This window comes from Eurosta solidaginis, chromosome 4 (assembly GCF_040869045.1).
Source record: "Eurosta solidaginis isolate ZX-2024a chromosome 4, ASM4086904v1, whole genome shotgun sequence".
Lineage (NCBI taxonomy): Eukaryota > Metazoa > Arthropoda > Insecta > Diptera > Tephritidae > Eurosta > Eurosta solidaginis.
In genome coordinates this window covers 106355018-106375688 of record NC_090322.1, presented here as the reverse complement: position 1 = coordinate 106375688, position 20671 = coordinate 106355018, and the positions used below count along the sequence as shown (strand labels likewise).

Genomic DNA, 20671 nt, shown 5'->3' with positions numbered 1-20671 from the left:
CTTAGATATGTAGAAATTAAACAAAAGTGGGGATAGGACACCACCCTGTGGCACCCCTTGTTTAATTCTCCTTGGTTTTGATGTTTCGTTTCTAAATTGCACCGATGCCTGCCGACCACCCAGATAATTTGCTGTCCACCTTTTAAGACATGGGGGAAGGGTAGACCCTTCCAGGTCCTGCAGTAACGAGCCATGGTTGACCGTATCGAAAGCTTTTGATAGGTCTAGCGCTACGAGTACTGTTCTATGGTGGGGGTATTGATTTAAACCGCAATTTATCTGGGTGCTAATGGCATTTAGCGCGGTGGTAGTGCTATGGAGTTTTCTGAAGCCATGCTGATGAGGGGCTAGCTGCAAATTTGCTTGGAAATAAGGGAGCAAAATGGCTTCAAGCGTCTTTGCCACTGGCGATAGGAGAGATATCGGACGATACGACTCACCTATGTTAGCTGGTTTCCCAGGCTTTAGTAGCGGGACCACCTTGGCCATTTTCCATTTCTCAGGTATGACAAAGGTGGAAAGAGACAGATTGAAGACATGCGCTAAATATTTGAAACCCTCTTTCCCTAGGCTTTTAAGCATCGGCATGTCTATGCCGTCTGGGCCCACTGCTTTGGATGGTTTAGCACGACCAATGGCGTCCTCAACCTCTTTAGCGGTGATGGTGATTGGTGACGCGCTGAATTTGTGTTTATGTGCGTGTCTATTGGCTCTCCGTCTATCTTTGTCGACCGTAGGATGCATTATATATTGTCGGCAGAAAGCGCTCGCGCATTTTTTCGCGTCCGACAGCACTTTGTCGCCAAAGGCGATGGAAACTTTGTCTTTGTGCTTAGTCGGATTCGATAGGGACTTTACGGTGGACCAAAGTTTACCCACACCGGTAGAGAGGTTACAACCTCTTAGGTGCTCCTCCCATTTCGCCCGCTTGTGTTCATCCACAAGCAATCTGATGCGTTGGTTTATATCCCTTATTTGGGGGTCGCCTGGATCAAGCTGTCTTATAAGGTCACGTTCTCTCGCTAAGTTTGCGGCCTCCGCCGGGAAGTGGGTCCGAATTTCGGAAATTCTACCGTTGGAAATGAAACGAGCCGAGGCGGATTCAAGGACCTTGCGGGAAGCACGATCCCCTTGGCGGGCATCAGTTGGGATAGGGAGAGCAGCAAAGCGGTTGTCTGTAAAGGATTTTTATTCGTCCCACTTTCCTTTTTTAAAGTTAATGAAAGTGCGTTTTTCTGCGACGATGAAGTCGGCGGAACGCTCGAGCGAAATAAGTATAGGCAGGTGGTCGGATGCCAATGTTACCATCGGCTGCCAGTTGACGCAGTTTACGCGTTCTGCGCTCACAATTGAAATATCCGGCGAACTGTGACAGCTTCCTACCATACGTGTGGGGGCGTCTCCGTTTATTGTGCAGAACGTCGTTTCTTCTATGTGATCCGCCAACATCTCACCCCTACTGTCCGCCCGCAAGTTTGAATGCCATAGATCATGATGGGCATTGAAATCACCTAAGATAATGCGATTGTTGCCAGTGAGTAAGGCCCTGATATTAGGGCGGTATCCACTGGGGCCACAGGTGGCAGGAGGGGTGTAAATGTTGATGATTTCTAGGTTTGCATCGCCTGACCGGACAGATAGGCCTTGACGTTCTAAGACATTGTCCCTGCGGTCGATGCCAGGATCAAATATATAATATTGCACAGAGTGGTGTATGATAAACGCGAGACCGCCTCCATTTCCGCTCTCACGGTCTTTCCTGTGGACGTTATACCCAGAGCAGGTCTGCAATGAAGATCTTGCTGTGAGTTTAGTCTCTTGAATCGCAGCAATGCGGATGTTGTGCCGCTTCATGAAATCGACTATCTCCGTAATCTTCCCAGTTAGTCCATTACAGTTTAACTGCAGGATTCTGAAGTGCATAAGGGGAGACGTCGCCACTCTGGGGGTAAGTGACGGGTGACTACGCCTGGGTTGTGGAAGGCCAGGACGCAATTGCTGTTGTGGCCCTGGGACTGGGCGTCCTTGGGCAAGCATTGGGGTACCCGGATGATTTGGGTTTGCGACCTGGCAACATGGCGCGATGAAACCCGTCGGGGGGTTGCCGTCGCGGAGACCAGAACATCTAGGAAAGTGGCACCACCCAAGGCAGGAGCTGCATTGGGCGGATGTCGCAAACATATATATTCTGTGCTGGCAGACGGTGCAAACGGAGGTAGGGACTAAGAGTCGGTTTCCCTGAACTACACGATTGCTGCCGGAAAAGAGGGGGGGGGGAGAAGACGGGGCAGGGGCTGATGCTCAGCATTGCTACCAGCTCTACTACGAAGGTAGTAGTTATGAGTGGTATCAGCTGACTGAGTTGTTGGCGCCGTGGGGCGCGAGCAGCAGCGGGTACTTGTTGTGGCTTGCTGAGCAGCGAGGCTGCTGGAAGGTAGTGGAGGGGCGCTTAAGCGTAGACTACGGGAAGCCCTTGGGCGTGAACAGCAAGGAGCCACAAAAGATTTATAAAAGTTACGTGGACGTCGGGTTTTGGGATCAAGCCCAGAACAACCTGTCCGATGCAACCATCCCTTGCACGAGACACACTGAACAGAGTATGACCGTCCTAAAAAGATTCTTTTCCGGAAGATGCAGCAAAACCATTTCTCAGGACCGGGGTCAGGAGACGGACCCGGATTGGATTCGATGTCTTCCCGGAGTAAGAGAATATGGAGCAGTCCTGTTGCAAGCAGCTGCTGGGAGGATGACAATTTGTGGGAGGGACGAAACAAATTAGATGGGGTCACACTGAAATGACAGTCCTTGGTCGGGAAAAATCCCGAGTCGCTTCGGTACATAGAACCGACAGCCTTGGGAAGCGTTAGAGGCGTTCGTTCCACACTGTAATTGAAAAGATGGTAGGTGTCATTTACGGACACGTTGCAGCAGGACATACATTATGTATGTCAGATGTCTGTTGGGATTCCCGAGTTTTCAGCAGAAACTTTGTTCAGCATTTCATTTCTCTTCCTAATGGGGAGTACTCTCGGCTCACTGTAAAGGTGGTGTTCTGAGGACATGTCTCCTTATGTCGTAGCAGTTCTGAGAGTTGTGTTTTGCCAGGCCTGTACTTTCATCCAGTGAGTAACCTTTAGGCTTAGCGGCCATATCGGGGACGCGTAGCATGCAAGCAGCCGACCAATCGCTTGTGGTGATGAGCGTCGCTTTGTCCTTACCCCAAGTGCTGCCAAGAGATTTTAGAATTGTTTTACGGCTCTGAATTTCACGTACAATTGCGGATGCATGCTCGCCAAAATAAAAACTGTAAAATCTGTGCTTAGCTGACTGTTCATATTTTCTCTATTTACTAAATTTTTAAAATGAATATATACCGAGTCTGATATTTGGTAGAGAACACAAAAGGGCATTTAATGGCAATTCAATTCATTTACCGAGAGCAAACGTTGACGGGTAGTTGTAATGGCAGAATAAAAAAAAAAGATTCTTCGCCTGTCGCTTTACAAAAGTACCTTTTTTCAGAGGAAAAAGTGTACTTAGACCTATACAAATTAATGTTTCTGAAAATTAAGCAAAGCAACGACTATGATGCAATTACAAGGTGACTGACGTTGGCAGCTTCTCTTTCTAATCCGCCATCTTGAACTCCCACTCTGAAATTCAATTTGCGAAACTACTTTTTCATTCAGAGGAAAAATTGTAGTAAAATGCACACAAATAAATTTTCCTGGAAAATTCTGCAACGGCATCACTTTTTTCTCTAATTCTATTTTGTGTTGACTTTTATATGATTCGAAGTTGTGACAATTTTCATAAATTCATCTAACAAAATTATAGAAATTTAAACATTTTCGATACAAAATGAAGGTATTTTGTTTAAAATAATATTTATGATACATATTTAAATGAGTATCCTAATTTGGGTTATTTGGTTTTCTTTTCCAGGTTTTTTTTTCCTGTTTTCGCTGTTCTAAAGTGCCTTCCGAAAGTACTTTTTCTTCAGCCTGTCGCAACATGGTCGGAAGACGAAACTATCGCCTTGCCAATATTTCAGATGTTGCAAAATTGAATTGCCAATTTATTGGGTGGGATATCGTCCTAGAGGCTATATTTTTATTGGGCCAGGTACACCTTTGATAACCCTCGCGTTAAAGTCGGCAAGTGTGTGGTGTTATATACAAGTAAAAGTGGTGTTATATAGTGGCAGAGGAGCGCTTGTATGTGCATTGCAAGCGCATGTACAATGCAATATGCTTCGTCGGCAGTGCGTAGATTAATGTTATAATGAACTACCCCCGGATCTCACACCAAATTTAAGCTTATCTACCTCGGTCTGGGAGCAATAGTATTATATTACACATTGTAATGCGGTCCATCAGAAAACCTTCAAATAGTTTATGACTGAGTGAACTTGCCTTGTTTTAGCCTTAAACACATTTTCATACTGATGGTCAGTTTACCCGCAGGCTATTCGATGGTGAATGGCGTTTAGAAAGTTTCATACTTGTGTGCACTCTTTTTAGCCCCCTAGTTTAGGGGTTGTTGTTTTTGTACCGATAAGAACACTCCCCGAAGGCCTTGTGAAGTGTTATCGATATTGATGGCCTTTTGCCGGATGCAGATCCCGTACGTTCCGGTAACAAGCACCATTAAGGCACTAGCCCGACCATCTCGGGAACAATTTGGTATGACAACATGAAGCCTGGGCCGTTCCGCCCTCCCTCCCCCTAGATCCATGAGGAACTTTTGGATTGGTTTGGGGTGAATCTCAGATGGGCAGTGAGACGTTCCCCATATGATGTAGCAGTCACATGATTCGGCTGCGTTGGCGACCTTCAGCCGGGCTTATAAAAAATTACCTTGGCCGGTCCACCAATGAGGTGGGATCATAATTAAATGCGTGCAAAATCCCTTTGTACACAATACCTTTTTCAGTGCACAAAAACATTACAAAAATCACATGAAAATTGCCAACTTCAACTGCAAATATCTCCGGACAGAGATACAATTTTTCTTTCCGCCTTCGGATTATTGTTGTCGAGGTCACCTCTCTCGATATTTTTGGACGCGTATTAGCAGTAGACTCCTGTTCTAAACTTTACCTGAATAAGTTAACATGCCCAATGAATACATTTCGTTATGGCATCTCCATTATTTACTAATGACATTTTTACGTGAATCGATTTAATAGTCGAGGTTTTGACGTTGAACGATGAATTTTGAATTCTGGATTGGATAATTGATCTTAGATTATTGATTTGTTGTTCTAGTCGATTTATCTTCCAAAAGGAGATTTTTATTTCCAAGTTAAGTATTTTCCTTCGAAATCTGAAATAAAAATCTCCTTTTGGAAGATAAATCGACTAGAACAACAAATCAATAATCTAAGATCAATTATCCAATCCAGAAGCTTACCTAACACGAATGATTTTTTCCGAACACAAGAAATTAGCTATCAAAATAGACACGAAGTAACCATAAATAACTTGAACACAAAGTACAACAAGCTAGAATCAACTCAAATACAAACACACATCACATCTGACACAACATGCTTTATACACAATGCAACAACTATAAATTTACCAAAAGACGTTATGCTCTTAATGGGCTTAGGCCCAAACTTTGGACTGCCAACAACTCCTAACAAGCTACCAACCAAACAGATAATAGCAGAAGTGGAGTGCATTATGCAAAATTGCGTAGATCCCCAAAACAGAAACGAAATCGGACAAACGGTGACACGCACAATATTACAAGCCAAATCAACAGCAAGAAAATCCAATTTAGAAAACTTCCTACTACAAAAAGAAAAAAGTTGCATACAGTTTTTTAAGAACAATCCTGAAATAATATGCACTAGATCGGATAAAGGAAATAAATCTGTGTTTATGTAAAAAAAAGACCTATTAAAACTTGGAGAGGAGATGCTCAGCGACACTGACACATACAACGCCATAACTGACCCAACAAACAAAATACAAATCAAAAACAATCTGTTTGTAAAAACCCTATTCAATAGAGGTAAAATAGACTCCCTAACTAAACGGAAACTTACAACGTACAACGCAAACCCACCAAGGATATACTTCGCACCAAAACACCACAAAAACGAAATTCCAATGCCACTTAGACCGATCTCCGCCGACTATGATGGACCAACAACAGCACTGTCGAAATATGCAACAGCGATTCTAGCCAAAATACCAAAATCGCAGTTCCACATATGCAATTCATTTGAATTTAAAGCATTCATCGCCCAACAAACACACGAACCGGGCCAAATACAAGTATCATTTGATGTAAAAAGCCTATTTACAAATGCGTCAGTTGATTCTATTTTAAGAATCTTAAACGAGAGGTGGAGGGAAATTGAATCCATCACAAATCTTTCGCAAAGTGAATTTATCGAAATGATTACTCTTTGCACAAAAAACAGCTATTTCCAATTTAACGAACAGTTCTATGCACAGAATTTCGGTTGCCCAATGGGATCACCCATCAGCTGTATTCTAGTAGAAATTCTAATGGACAACGTTTTAGAACGAGCCATTCAGAGAGTAAAAGAAGAACTAGAATTCAACATTAGCATAATTAAGAAATACGTAGACGACCTATACCTACTACTACCTGAACACATCCTTCCATCGGTCTTAAAAATATTCAATGCCATAGAACCAGGAATCGAGTTCACATTTGAAAAAGAACAACAAAATATGCTACCATTCTTGGATATGGTTATTTTCAGAAACGCACAGAACGGAACCTTTAACACGGACTGGTACCGTAAACCAGTCTCATCAGGTCGTATTTTGAATTATAGGTCAATACATCCATTAACCCAAAAAATCAGCACCGCAAAAGGGTTAATAAACAGAGTTCTTAACTTAAGTGATGAAAAATACCACAACAAGAACAAATTAATTATAAAAGGCATCCTCAAAGCGAACGATTATCCGCCAAAATTGGTGTCAAGATTAATAAATCATTATAAAATATCCATCAACAACAAAAACACCGACCCAATATTAACGAGCACCAACGCTCAACAACAATTAGCAGAAATTAAAACTATGACAATTTCATATTTCCCGTATATTACAAAATGTATTACAAACAAATTCAAAGAGTTCACTGCCAACGTCCGTTTTGCGTACAAAAATAAAAACAATGTTGGGAAAATGTACAACAAGATTAAAGACAAAATACCAACAAATAAAGAAAAGAACGTTGTATACAAAATAGATTGTATTGACTGCCAGCGAAGAAAAAGTTACATAGGCACTACATCTCAACATTTATACAAACGCCTAAATCAACATAGAAAAACTGTTGAGAAGAAAGAAACAGAAAAAAGTGCACTCGCCCTCCACGCTATTACTTTTGGACATAGATTTGACTTCGAAGGAACTAAAGTATTGGCTAGAGAGAAAAGTTGGGGAAAAAGAATCCTATTAGAAGAAATATTTATTAAAGCTGATAAAAACTGTGTTAATAAAAGAAGCGTAGAAGCTAAAAACATCAGCGACATCTATACGTGTATTTTCTAACAATGTCAACAATCATCAGCTGCTCTACATAGTACATCAAGCACGAACCGGCTGACAAAATATCAACAAACGTCAAATACGCATATATATATAGTTTGTTGTTTGAATTTTACATTGTGTTCATTTTATTACTTATTTCTTTTAAATTTTATTCAAATTTATAAATAAGTCCTATAATTTAAAAATTTTATATATGACCATTTCTGCACAATGCAGAAAACAAAACATCTATACAAAACAACTGGACAAGGAAGAACGCAGTAATTTTGAGTAAGAATCTGTGATTTCAATAATTGTGTTATATATGTACTTTTGTGTGTATATGTAATTAATAATTATTAACCCTCTTTTGCAATGCAAGGCCTTATATACTAAGTTTTATATTTTTTGTCATTAGACCCTGAAGAAGACCAAAATAAAAGGTCGAAACGTTGGCGATAAAATAAAAAAGGCGTTTTTCTGATTCATTGGACTGTAAACCCGAAACCAAAAAAAAAAATTTACAATAAATAAAGAAAACAGTCGGTAGTACAAAAATATGAATAATACGCCGGGTACACAGCGAAATCCATTCTTTGACAAGATTGGCATACAATATGGCCAAGAAACCAAAACTTTATTTAAGGCTTTCGCAACAAACAACATAAAATTAGCAAAACTTAGGGCGCGGAAATTCTTTTTACTCAAATGTCGGAAAAACAATATCATTCCAAAACATATAATAAATAACGTAAGCTGCACCTTCCAAAGTTTGGAAGATGACACACCATACAACAAACAGATTGGCCAGTTAATTTCAGATTTTCGAAGGAAAATACTTAACTTGGAAATAAAAATCTCCTTTTGGAAGATAAATCGACTAGAACAACAAATCAATAATCTAAGATCAATTATCCAATCCAGAAGCTTACCTAACACGAATGATTTTTTCCGAACACAAGAAATTAGCTATCAAAATAGACACGAAGTAACCATAAATAACTTGAACACAAAGTACAACAAGCTAGAATCAACTCAAATACAAACACACATCACATCTGACACAACATGCTTTATACACAATGCAACAACTATAAATTTACCAAAAGACGTTATGCTCTTAATGGGCTTAGGCCCAAACTTTGGACTGCCAACAACTCCTAACAAGCTACCAACCAAACAGATAATAGCAGAAGTGGAGTGCATTATGCAAAATTGCGTAGATCCCCAAAACAGAAACGAAATCAGACAAACGGTGACACGCACAATATTACAAGCCAAATCAACAGCAAGAAAATCCAATTTAGAAAACTTCCTACTACAAAAAGAAAAAAGTTGCATACAGTTTTTTAAGAACAATCCTGAAATAATATGCACTAGATCGGATAAAGGAAATAAATCTGTGTTTATGTACAAAAAAGACCTATTAAAACTTGGAGAGGAGATGCTCAGCGACACTGACACATACAACGCCATAACTGACCCAACAAACAAAATACAAATCAAAAACAATCTGTTTGTAAAAACCCTATTCAATAGAGGTAAAATAGACTCCCTAACTAAACGGAAACTTACAACGTACAACGCAAACCCACCAAGGATATACTTCGCACCAAAACACCACAAAAACGAAATTCCAATGCCACTTAGACCGATCTCCGCCGACTATGATGGACCAACAACAGCACTGTCGAAATATGCAACAGCGATTCTAGCCAAAATACCAAAATCGCAGTTCCACATATGCAATTCATTTGAATTTAAAGCATTCATCGCCCAACAAACACACGAACCGGGCCAAATACAAGTATCATTTGATGTAAAAAGCCTATTTACAAATGCGTCAGTTGATTCTATTTTAAGAATCTTAAACGAGAGGTGGAGGGAAATTGAATCCATCACAAATCTTTCGCAAAGTGAATTTATCGAAATGATTACTCTTTGCACAAAAAACAGCTATTTCCAATTTAACGAACAGTTCTATGCACAGAATTTCGGTTGCCCAATGGGATCACCCATCAGCTGTATTCTAGTAGAAATTCTAATGGACAACGTTTTAGAACGAGCCATTCAGAGAGTAAAAGAAGAACTAGAATTCAACATTAGCATAATTAAGAAATACGTAGACGACCTATACCTACTACTACCTGAACACATCCTTCCATCGGTCTTAAAAATATTCAATGCCATAGAACCAGGAATCGAGTTCACATTTGAAAAAGAACAACAAAATATGCTACCATTCTTGGATATGGTTATTTTCAGAAACGCACAGAACGGAACCTTTAACACGGACTGGTACCGTAAACCAGTCTCATCAGGTCGTATTTTGAATTATAGGTCAATACATCCATTAACCCAAAAAATCAGCACCGCAAAAGGGTTAATAAACAGAGTTCTTAACTTAAGTGATGAAAAATACCACAACAAGAACAAATTAATTATAAAAGGCATCCTCAAAGCGAACGATTATCCGCCAAAATTGGTGTCAAGATTAATAAATCATTATAAAATATCCATCAACAACAAAAACACCGACCCAATATTAACGAGCACCAACGCTCAACAACAATTAGCAGAAATTAAAACTATGACAATTTCATATTTCCCGTATATTACAAAATGTATTACAAACAAATTCAAAGAGTTCACTGCCAACGTCCGTTTTGCGTACAAAAATAAAAACAATGTTGGGAAAATGTACAACAAGATTAAAGACAAAATACCAACAAATAAAGAAAAGAACGTTGTATACAAAATAGATTGTATTGACTGCCAGCGAAGAAAAAGTTACATAGACACTACATCTCAACATTTATACAAACGCCTAAATCAACATAGAAAAACTGTTGAGAAGAAAGAAACAGAAAAAAGTGCACTCGCCCTCCACGCTATTACTTTTGGACATAGATTTGACTTCGAAGGAACTAAAGTATTGGCTAGAGAGAAAAGTTGGGGAAAAAGAATCCTATTAGAAGAAATATTTATTAAAGCTGATAAAAACTGTGTTAATAAAAGAAGCGTAGAAGCTAAAAACATCAGCGACATCTATACGTGTATTTTCTAACAATGTCAACAATCATCAGCTGCTCTACATAGTCCATCAAGCACGAACCGGCTGACAAAATATCAACAAACGTCAAATACGCATATATATATAGTTTGTTGTTTGAATTTTACATTGTGTTCATTTTATTACTTATTTCTTTTAAATTTTATTCAAATTTATAAATAAGTCCTATAATTTAAAAATTTTATATATGACCATTTCTGCACAATGCAGAAAACAAAACATCTATACAAAACAACTGGACAAGGAAGAACGCAGTAATTTTGAGTAAGAATCTGTGATTTCAATAATTGTGTTATATATGTACTTTTGTGTGTATATGTAATTAATAATTATTAACCCTCTTTTGCAATGCAAGGCCTTATATACTAAGTTTTATATTTTTTGTCATTAGGCCCTGAAGAAGACCAAAATAAAAGGTCGAAACGTTGGCGATAAAATAAAAAAGGCGTTTTTCTGATTCATTGGACTGTAAACCCGAAACCAAAAAAACAAATTTACAAAAAATCATTAAATTACTCAATCGTTTGCGAAATTGAAATATGTATATTGAAATCAAACTATAAATAAATAGTGAATAACATTTCCACAAACATTAACTTTCCTTTTTACATATATTCGGAACACTTGCGGCAGCTTGGTGAAGTCTGCAATATACTAGGGAAATAGCTGAAACAATAACATTTAAGTAATTTTTTTTTAACTTCCTCATCATCTGCTTAGATTAAATTTGAAACGTTTTAAATATTAAAATAGGTATGTCATAAATTTAATGTAAGCATAAATTTTTGGGTATATTTCACTGAGTTATTATCATTCCAATTCAAGGCATTCTTGATAAGTAATAAAACAAATACATTACTAAAAAGGACTGTATAACGATATCAAATGAAATAAATATTATGGACTTTTGTGATGATATCTATTGAGCTTTACGGCAGGTTTCAAATTATAAGGCAAAACACTGATTTTTTCTTTTTCTCCTATGCCTTTCGGTGCTATTTTGCACCTTCTTCAGGGAGCCTAGTTTATTTGACAAAACATAAAACAATTACAAAATAGTCAACAATTTCAAATTAAAATTTCACTTACATATAACATTAAATTATAACATATAAACAAACAACATTGAAAACAATGCACAATTTTTTAATAATAACTTTCGACTATTTCCGTGCGCATACATGTTTCTTCTCCGAAATCGCTGTTGAATGAGCGCAATTTATGTTGTCCACATCTTCTTTGAAATTGGCTGCATCTTTTATTCGTTATTGTATCCTCAGTCCTTCCAGTGTCAGTCGGGTTTTTTTTTTCTTGTTTCTATGTCTAGTATTCGTACATTTGTAAAGACCGCTGAATGTTTATTGTTTGTAAGGTGGTCAGCTAAAGCTGTATTCTTTTTATTATTTCTGGCGTCTGCTTTGTGCTTATTGACTCGAATTCCAAATGCACGTTTTGTTGTACCAATGTATATTTTGTTGCAGTTTTCGCCAACTTTACCATTGCATTTTATCTCATATATGGCATTGTGTTGTTGTTCTTTGTCTATTTTGTCTTTTATTTGTGTAAATATTTTATTTAGGGTACAGGGTTGTATGCAAAGCTTGTGTTGTTGTTCTTCATAATTTTGTTGTCCGTAAGGCCGGGTATATATGTGACTCCTGTGTACACTTTATTTTCCCGTTCTTGGTTTTTTCCCATAGTTCTGTGTTCCTGTTCTAATTTATTAATTGTTTTATGGACTTTTGTTTGATTCAACTCTTCACATTTCCCATCGAGAACAAATGTCTCAAGTCGTTAGGTATGTAGATGTTGATTTTATCAATAAAAAAGTTTCCATTAAGGAATCTTTTTTCGGCTGTATTGAAATACATGCTAAAGATGCTGCCTCGATCGGAAATACAATTTTAGAAAAATTTAAGTCTTACGAAATTTTATTAGCAAACTGCAGATCACAATGTTACGATAATGCTAACGAGATGACAGGTACTATATCTGGCGTTCAACAAAGAATAAAGGAAAAAAATCATAAAGCATTATTTGTAAATTGTGATAACTATTCATTAAATTTAGGCGTTACTGCAGCTAAAAAAGATCCAATAGTTGCGACATGTTTTGGAATAATTGAACACATATATCTTTTTTTCTCACGTTCAACGTCGATTGGCTAGAGAATGTAGGAGAACTCTTCTAGAACAATGAGCAGAGGACACTAACACCACAATGGAAGCTACAATTCCGTTGCAAAATATACTAATTTTTAGTTCATTTCTGGTATGAAATCTTAAGGAGGATTGATCGTGTGCAGCTCAGATTACAAGATCCGGGGATGAATTTTAGAGAAACGTATCATGATCTTAAATCATTAGGGACTGAACTATCCGAAATTCGAGACGCTTTGTGTGAAGAAGCAATAGAAAATATCTTTGTGAAAAATGGGATATTGATATAGTAAAACGGGTAAGAAGGCGCCGCAAAATGCCCGGAGAAAGGGCTAGAGATGTTGGTCTTTCCGCAGATTTTGAAATTTCTCGCGTTATGAAAAGTGTTAAATGACCATAATTTTAAATTTGGTTTTCCCTTAGACGTTGGAAATTTGTTAAACAAGGATTATGTTAAAGACTTATACTAGGTTCAAACACACACAAAATTGGCAATTTATACCATTTGGGCAATTTATTACGCAATTTGTCATATAATAAATTGTAATAATAAATTGCCAATTTAAAAAAAATTGCGCAATAAATTGTTTCAAACTGCAAATGCAACATTGTAAAGTGTGTTTATTGAGTATATTTAAACGTCAGTTACGCATGGCTGAACTATATGGTTGGCTCATCTCATCAGCTGATTTTATGTCTTTCATTTCTCTGGAGTAGGGATTGTCAAAAGAAGATGGCAAACTCAAAATGAAACCAAAACATTGAACACATTTTCTTACAGCACACAAAAATATCAAAGTTTTATGTTTTCATTCCATTCCATTCACCTAATACCAACACGCACATTTTGACAGTCTCAACAAAGACATGTTGTTACTGTAGAGATGAGCCAACCAGATATCAAATTACTATTGTATAAGCTAAATTAAGTTGTATGAACACCACTCAATTTAAATCGAAATTGTCTCAATTTATTTTTCTGTTTGAACTTATTATTAGAAAGAAATTGTAAAAACTTGGGTGAATTTTATAATACAGATTTCGATAGAACAGAACTGTTTATCGAAATATGTGACTGCAAAATATTACTTCGCAGTAGAAAAGAAATTGAACCTAAAACTCCTTTAGAATTACTTACTTTTATAATCTCGTATGGAGAAGATGTTTTTCCAAACTTGCGAGTGGCACTTCAAATACTCTTGACTGTCTCAGTATCAATTGTTAGCTGTGAACGTTCATTAAGCAAATTAAAACTGATTTTGACATATTTACGATCGACGATGGGGCAAGGTCGCTTAAGTGACCTAACATTTTTAAGTGTGGAAAAAGACAAATTGAACAATAAATGTTGATGATATCATTAATATATGTATTTGCTTCTTCAAAGGCAAGGAAAATTTGCACATAGATATTAGTTTTACCAATGTATTATAATCATATTATTATTAAATATGTATTTGAATCTACGTATAGATGATAGCTTCAGCGTACGACTTTATTGGGTTATTGATTTTTGAATATATACAATTATATTGTTTTGGTAATATAGGGGGAGGCGTTCAAAAAAAATAGTTTGCCCGGGCGCAGTAAAACCTCACTACGCCACTGCATGCAACTGCAATTGCATTTAAAGTTCAGAGCTGTAACAAAATCCCCAAGTCCCTCGCTGGCAGCACAAGAGCAAAGGTACTTATAAAGCAATTGGCCAGCCGCTTGTGTGGTACGCGTCTCCATACGGTTGCCAAGCTAAGAAACAAATAGGAAGAAGCTGCAGGCCTGTCAAAACACGGCAGATCATCATCAATACAGTGAGGCGGGAATGCTCCCATAAAGCAGAGAAATAAAAAGCTGAACAAACAACTGTTAAATACTCGGAAAACCTGGGCATACTTAGCCTTATCCACTAAGAGTCAGCAAAGTCGAGTGCCCATAAATTCCCGGCGAACCCCGTTCTCAGAGTCCAATACCCAAAAATTGCAGTTGAGAAAAACACACTTCACAGGCAGACACGTCACACTCGGACGCAAATTCTTAAAGTATACTTATCCTGAATCAACCCATACATACGCAATGTATGTCCAGCATGTAAAGCTCCTTCACATGCCAACAGCAACTTTTTCAATTGCAATGTGGAACCAACATCTCTGACACGCACATATTCTTGCTTCAACCCTATTGAAACTGCAAGTTTCCCTTGACTTCCGTTAGTGTGAATAATTCCCAGAAATAATTGCGATAGGGAAATACATAATTCTATAATGGATCCCCTGTTACATGAAGCGGATGAGCTAGTTAAGGGCACATCCCTGTTGTTGTGTTAACAGTGCTTCACCCCATTCAATGGGTGCGACCACTCACAAATGGTCGTCGAAGACCTCTAGCGGGAATCCCAGGAAACATGCAGTTTCAACAGGCGTGGGCCATAGGAAAGTCAGTGTTAGAGGCGTAGGTTTCACATTGAAATTGAAAAGATGGTTGGTGTTATGCGGGGACGTATCGTATGAAGGGCTTACATTACTTGTGCTGGGATGGATTCTGGAAAAGTAAAGAGTTTTACTTGTTATGGAATTGGTACCTTAACTCTATTGGAGGCGGGCTAGATCAAACAGGCGATTGAGAGGGCGTCCAGGTTTGGACAATTAAGCAAAAGCAGTCTATTCAGCATTCCGTGGCAGTTCTGAGTGCAGCATTTTGGCAGGCCTGCAGCCTTTCCAGTGCGTGCTTTTAAGAAAATAGATGGAATTGGGGATACGACACCATCCTTTGGCACTCCCTGTTAAATTCTTCCAGGTTTTGAGTATCGTTCCTTAATTCAACCGACGCTTTCCGACCATTTAGATACTTTGCAGTCAATCTTTTTAGACAACGCGGAAGGAGTGAGCCTTTTATGTCTTGGAGTAGTGCCGTGGCTGACTTTTTCCTGAGTCTTTGACTGGTCCTTTGATGAGGTTTTTCCTGCTTCAGTCCGTAATTTATCTGGGTGTTTTATGGTGTTTAGCGCGGTGGTAGTGCTATGCATTTTTGCAGTAGCCATGTTGAAGTGGGGCCACGCGAAGATTCGCAGTCAAATGAGGGAGCAGGACGGTTTCGAATGTCTGCGCTACTGGTGAAAGGAGAGACATCAATCGATATAACTCGCCTTCGTTAGCTAGTTTGTCAGGCTTTAGTAGTAAGATTATCCTTGCCATTTCATATCGAGTTGTCGAGTGAACGTGACCTAGCTCTTCCTAAGTTTGCAGCTTAGCCGGGAAATTAGGTATGCTTTCTGGTATTCGACCGGCCAGTATAAAGCGTGCAGAAACTGAAGCGATGATTTTGCGGTTGAAGGTTGTTTAGTCTTCCCAGTTAGCTTTCTTGAAGCGAAACGTGCGCTCGCCTTGTCGGAAATTAGTCGGAATGGGGCGAGCAGCAAGATTGGTTTGTGAGGGTTGTTTAGTCTTCCCAGTTAGCTTGTTTGAAGTTAATAAAAGTCCAATTTTCAGAGCTGATGAAATTGGCTAATCGCTGCGCTGACGACGGAAATGTCGCGAGATGTGACAGTTTCCTGAGTGGGGACATCGCCATTTATCGTGTAGAAAGTCGTATTGTCTATTTGCTGTGCTAGGTCCTTGGCTCTGGTGTCGACTGGTAAACTGCAATGACAGAGGTCGGTTATATCTGGGGGCTAGCCACTTGGACAGCAGATGGCTGGAAGAATATGGCTGTTAATTATTTCTAGGTCAACATCACCTAACCGGGTGGGCGTGTATTGACTTTATAAGGTTTGTCTCTGGGGCTGTTGTTGGGTTGAAATAGACTATATTGCACGGTGTGATGGGTGATAAAGGCAAGGCCTCCACCAATACTCCATGTGCGATCTTTTCTATAGATGTTGTAGCTTTTAGTTTTAGTAGTTAGCTTTGTTGTAATAATAATATGTAATATTAATGTAATTGTTAGCTTTCTTTCTTGAATTACGGCTATACGGATTTTGATTCATGTAATCAACTATCTCCGCGATCTTTTCGGTTAACCCGTTAAAATTTAATTGCAGAAATCTGAAGGGCAGTCGTCACTCTGAAGGATTCAGGCTTTGTAGTGTATGCTGCCCGGCTGCTGTTGGTGTACCTGGTGTTGACGGGCTGGTATTTGTATTTTGGCGGCACGGTGCAACGCCGGTCTGTCGGTTGCCATTGCTAATCTCGGAACATCTATGAAGGTGGCATCGGCCAAGGCATAAATTGCATGAGACCGATGTCGCAATCATAATTGTTCTTAGCTGGCATATGGTGTTGGGCACTAGGAGTTAGTGAATTGTAGTGAATGGTTAGAGCTGCCGCATAAGCTGGAAACGCCGCTTAGTGGGAGGAACAGCGGGTAGTGGATGTAGCCTGCTGGGTTGTTGGTGAATCACGGGGCGTCCTTGGAAGCGAACAGCAGGGAGCCACAAAAATTTTGTAGACATTTCGGGAACGCCGACCTCGCTTGGAAGCGAACAGCCCCAAACATTTTGGGAACGACGAACGTTGGGTTTCAGCCCAGAATATCCCGAAGTATGCAACCATATTTTGCATGTGACACACTGGCAATTTTATGCCTCTCTGAGGTAGATCAGTCTCCGGCATATGCGGCAGAACCGCAGCCTAGGACCGGCGATGGGTTCATGACTTTCACATCATGAACCAAGCAGTCAAGTCGTAGAACAAGGCACAGATCTACAAAGTGTCGAAGATCATGTGCAGGTCCTACGACATTAGTCTATGTTACTCTCATCGCTAAAAGGAGGGCACTGAATGCTCATGATGGGTATTCTGACTGGACTCTGTACTCTGGCGTCACACGCTTTTAAAGTAGGCCTCTCAGCGATAGCAGATGTAGCACAGGTTCTAAAAAGATCCTGGTATTTACCACTTTTTTTATATGGGTTTTCCCCTTACACTATGAAAAACATACTACATATATTGAGGTGTTATATATTTATTTGCTCTTTTTTCAAATAATTTATTTCGATGTTTCTATAATGGTAATACTTTTAAAATTATAATCACCCGCAGGTGAGTCAAGTTTTAGGTTAGAGATTAGTCTGCCCTTTTACTAGTTATTCTTAACTTAGCTTAGGTCTAAGAAACAACCATTTTGTTTAAATCTAATTTTCTTATTCTTAGGTCTTTAGCATAAAAAAGTATGTAAGTATATTTCGTTATTTTAAATACTTGTACACATTTTCTTGATTTACTTAATTTTATTATTCAGCTAAGGATATATAACATAAATATGAGTATACATACATAAATATACACGAATTACGATCATCCAAATACATATGTTAAAAATTGAAAATTATGTCATTCGCAACTTATATCTATTTTTGATAATAATTTTTATTTAAAATATGGCCAAATAAAACATAAATCAATTTTAATACTTATACTAGTTCAGATAAATGTATGTATTTTATTTTTAGGCGATGTTATTGGGTATTTTACAAATATACAGAGAAATTTGCAAAGAAAGTTTTGAGGAAGTTTTAATTTCCATATCGCCATATTTTAATTGAATAGGCTCGCATGCTCGAAAAATTTTGATTAATTTTTGTAGAATGTATGTATGTTTTAAAATTGTGGTTAATATGGTTTCAGCCATACATTAAACTATGTATATTTGAAACGAAAATTAGTAAAAGCTCTAGCTTGTAAGTATTCAATACCGTCCATCGGCAATGCACGTTTAATATACATATAAATAAAATAAAAAATGTAAGGCGCGATAACCTCCGAAGAGATTTTAGGCCGAGCTCCTCTTCCAATTTCATCTAGGACGACCATTGCAAGAAGGGAAATACATTGGTTTCGGCCTCCCAAATGAGCGCATACCGACTGTAAACGCTACAATTTAGATATTTTTTTTTATATTTATTATTATTATATTTTTTTTACTCTTTTTTGACTTAAAATGTTTACTGGGTAAACTTAAATTTTTGCAACGGCATGCACTATTGGCTAAATATTTTTGAAAAACGCTGGATTACAGATTAAAACTAATTGAACCGATAGCGTCATGGATATCTACACATCTATATAGGACAAATTGTGTACATTTTGGATTGAATTTGTGTGTTTGTCCCACATTTTCCAAATGATTATTTTTACCCTTCTTTTTGGTAAATATTTGGGTATTTACCCATTTTTACCATATATAACCAATTTACAGGGTATTTACCCTTTTCCCATCTCTACTCATTGGGTTACTTCTTACCAAAATATATTAAACAAAGTAATATTGAACTTAACAGTTCTCTCCCTCTCTTTCTGTAAGAGTTCTTGCGTCAAATGAAAAAATATTAGCCTTTGTATAATTTTTTTTGGAAATTTAAAAGATTTGAAATACAATAAAAATTAATAACGCATATATGTTCATTAGAGCGGGTAAAATTTTTTTCCATCAGGAGTATAACAAAAACGTAATCTACAGATGATTCTAAGAAAAAATGCTGAAGACACCATAGCTCTAAGTCCAATTTCGAGTCCCCCACTTATGCAAAATAGAAAAATAATCTTCATAGCTTCTTATAGAATCATAGGAAAAATATCATATTGGGCTTACGTATTTTACGTACATTTCAGAATCTGTATTAATATCTATAGTGTTTTTGAATTTTAGTAGAGATATCAGGCTTAAATTATAAGAAATTAGCCTAAAATGAACTTTTAACTACTATATTATCATTTTTAACAAATTTCTTATGGACATTTTTTTTTCTTTACAGCTTTTTGTATTTAAATTTAAAATGGATGAACCAAATCCTTCTACATCATCTGAATCCACTTTATCACATATACTTCAATACGATATTATTGCATTTGGTTTATCAAGTGAATTAAATAATCTGAATTTACCGTCTAGTCGTGACATTTTAAGATTTTATTTCTTTTTAAGTGATCATGCTAAACTTCAAAGTAAAATGTTTTCGCATAAAACTTAACTCCTCATGTAATTGATAAATTGGTTGAAATTTGGATAAATTGAATATTCAACTAATTGATAGACGTAGTATTAAAAGAAAACTAAATGTTTTAATTGAAAAATATCACGAAAGCATTAAACACAGAAAAAAAGTTCAGGAATTTACAGCATTCGTACAATCAACAAATGCATAATTTTATATTTGAAAATGTAAATGCAAGTTAAAAACAACAGAATACTCATGTGGTTTAATACCAAACCATTAAAGAGAATTTATGATGGCCCAACATAATGATAGAAAATTCACAATACCTGAATATATGGATGACATTGTAGAAGAAACACCTACAACAATACCAACAATGCCAACACTTAGTGATGATCCAACATACGAACCACTTGGAAAAGATATGGAAACAGGTCAAGCAAAAAGTGCAAATGAAGCAGTTGCAGAGGTATATATTACAATGAAACGAGGACATTATACTCAACGATACGATGCTATAAATTTTGCTGATGTGTGACAGATTCGGTGTATCAGATAGAGTTGCTTCATATTTAGCAACAGCCCTTTTCGAAGATATACATTTTCGAGATGTTCGTGTTGTCATAATGGATAAATCTAAAGTTGCAAGAGAAAAAATTAAAGCTAGAGATGAAGTGCTTGATACATAACTGCATATTCTTTCGATGGCAGAAAAAATGATTCATTAACTAGAGAGAAAATTAATGAGAAATTTCACACAAATATGGTAAAAGAACCCCATTTAGCTGTTCTAAAAGAGCCTAATGCTGAATTACTTGCATATGTTAATTTGGGTGAAGAAGAAAATGCAAAACACAAATTAAAAAAATTAAATGAATTCTTCAATAGCAAAAAACTGTCAATAGATCAATTAATTGTTGCCTCATTTCAATGAATTACCATTTGGTCATTTATTCAGAGAATTAGATAAAACAGTCACGAA

The 20671-nt window shown here is 37.5% G+C and overlaps 1 protein-coding gene across 1 annotated transcript; it reads left to right on the top strand.

The window, feature by feature from the left end:
* Window positions 1–5383: 5383 nt before the first annotated feature.
* On the top strand, window positions 5384–18458 carry LOC137250095 (uncharacterized). The gene is made up of 2 exons (XM_067782381.1): window positions 5384–10866; window positions 10994–18458. The coding sequence occupies exon 1, from the start codon at window positions 8089–8091 to the stop codon at window positions 10594–10596; it is 2508 nt and encodes an 835-aa protein (XP_067638482.1). The 5' UTR covers window positions 5384–8088; the 3' UTR covers window positions 10597–10866; window positions 10994–18458.
* The last annotated feature ends 2213 nt before the right edge of the window (window positions 18459–20671 follow it).

Excerpts from the sequence above, each read along its gene's own strand:
- LOC137250095 (XM_067782381.1), top strand. The coding sequence starts at position 8,089 with ATGAATAATACGCCGGGTACACAGCGAAATCCATTCTTTGACAAGATT.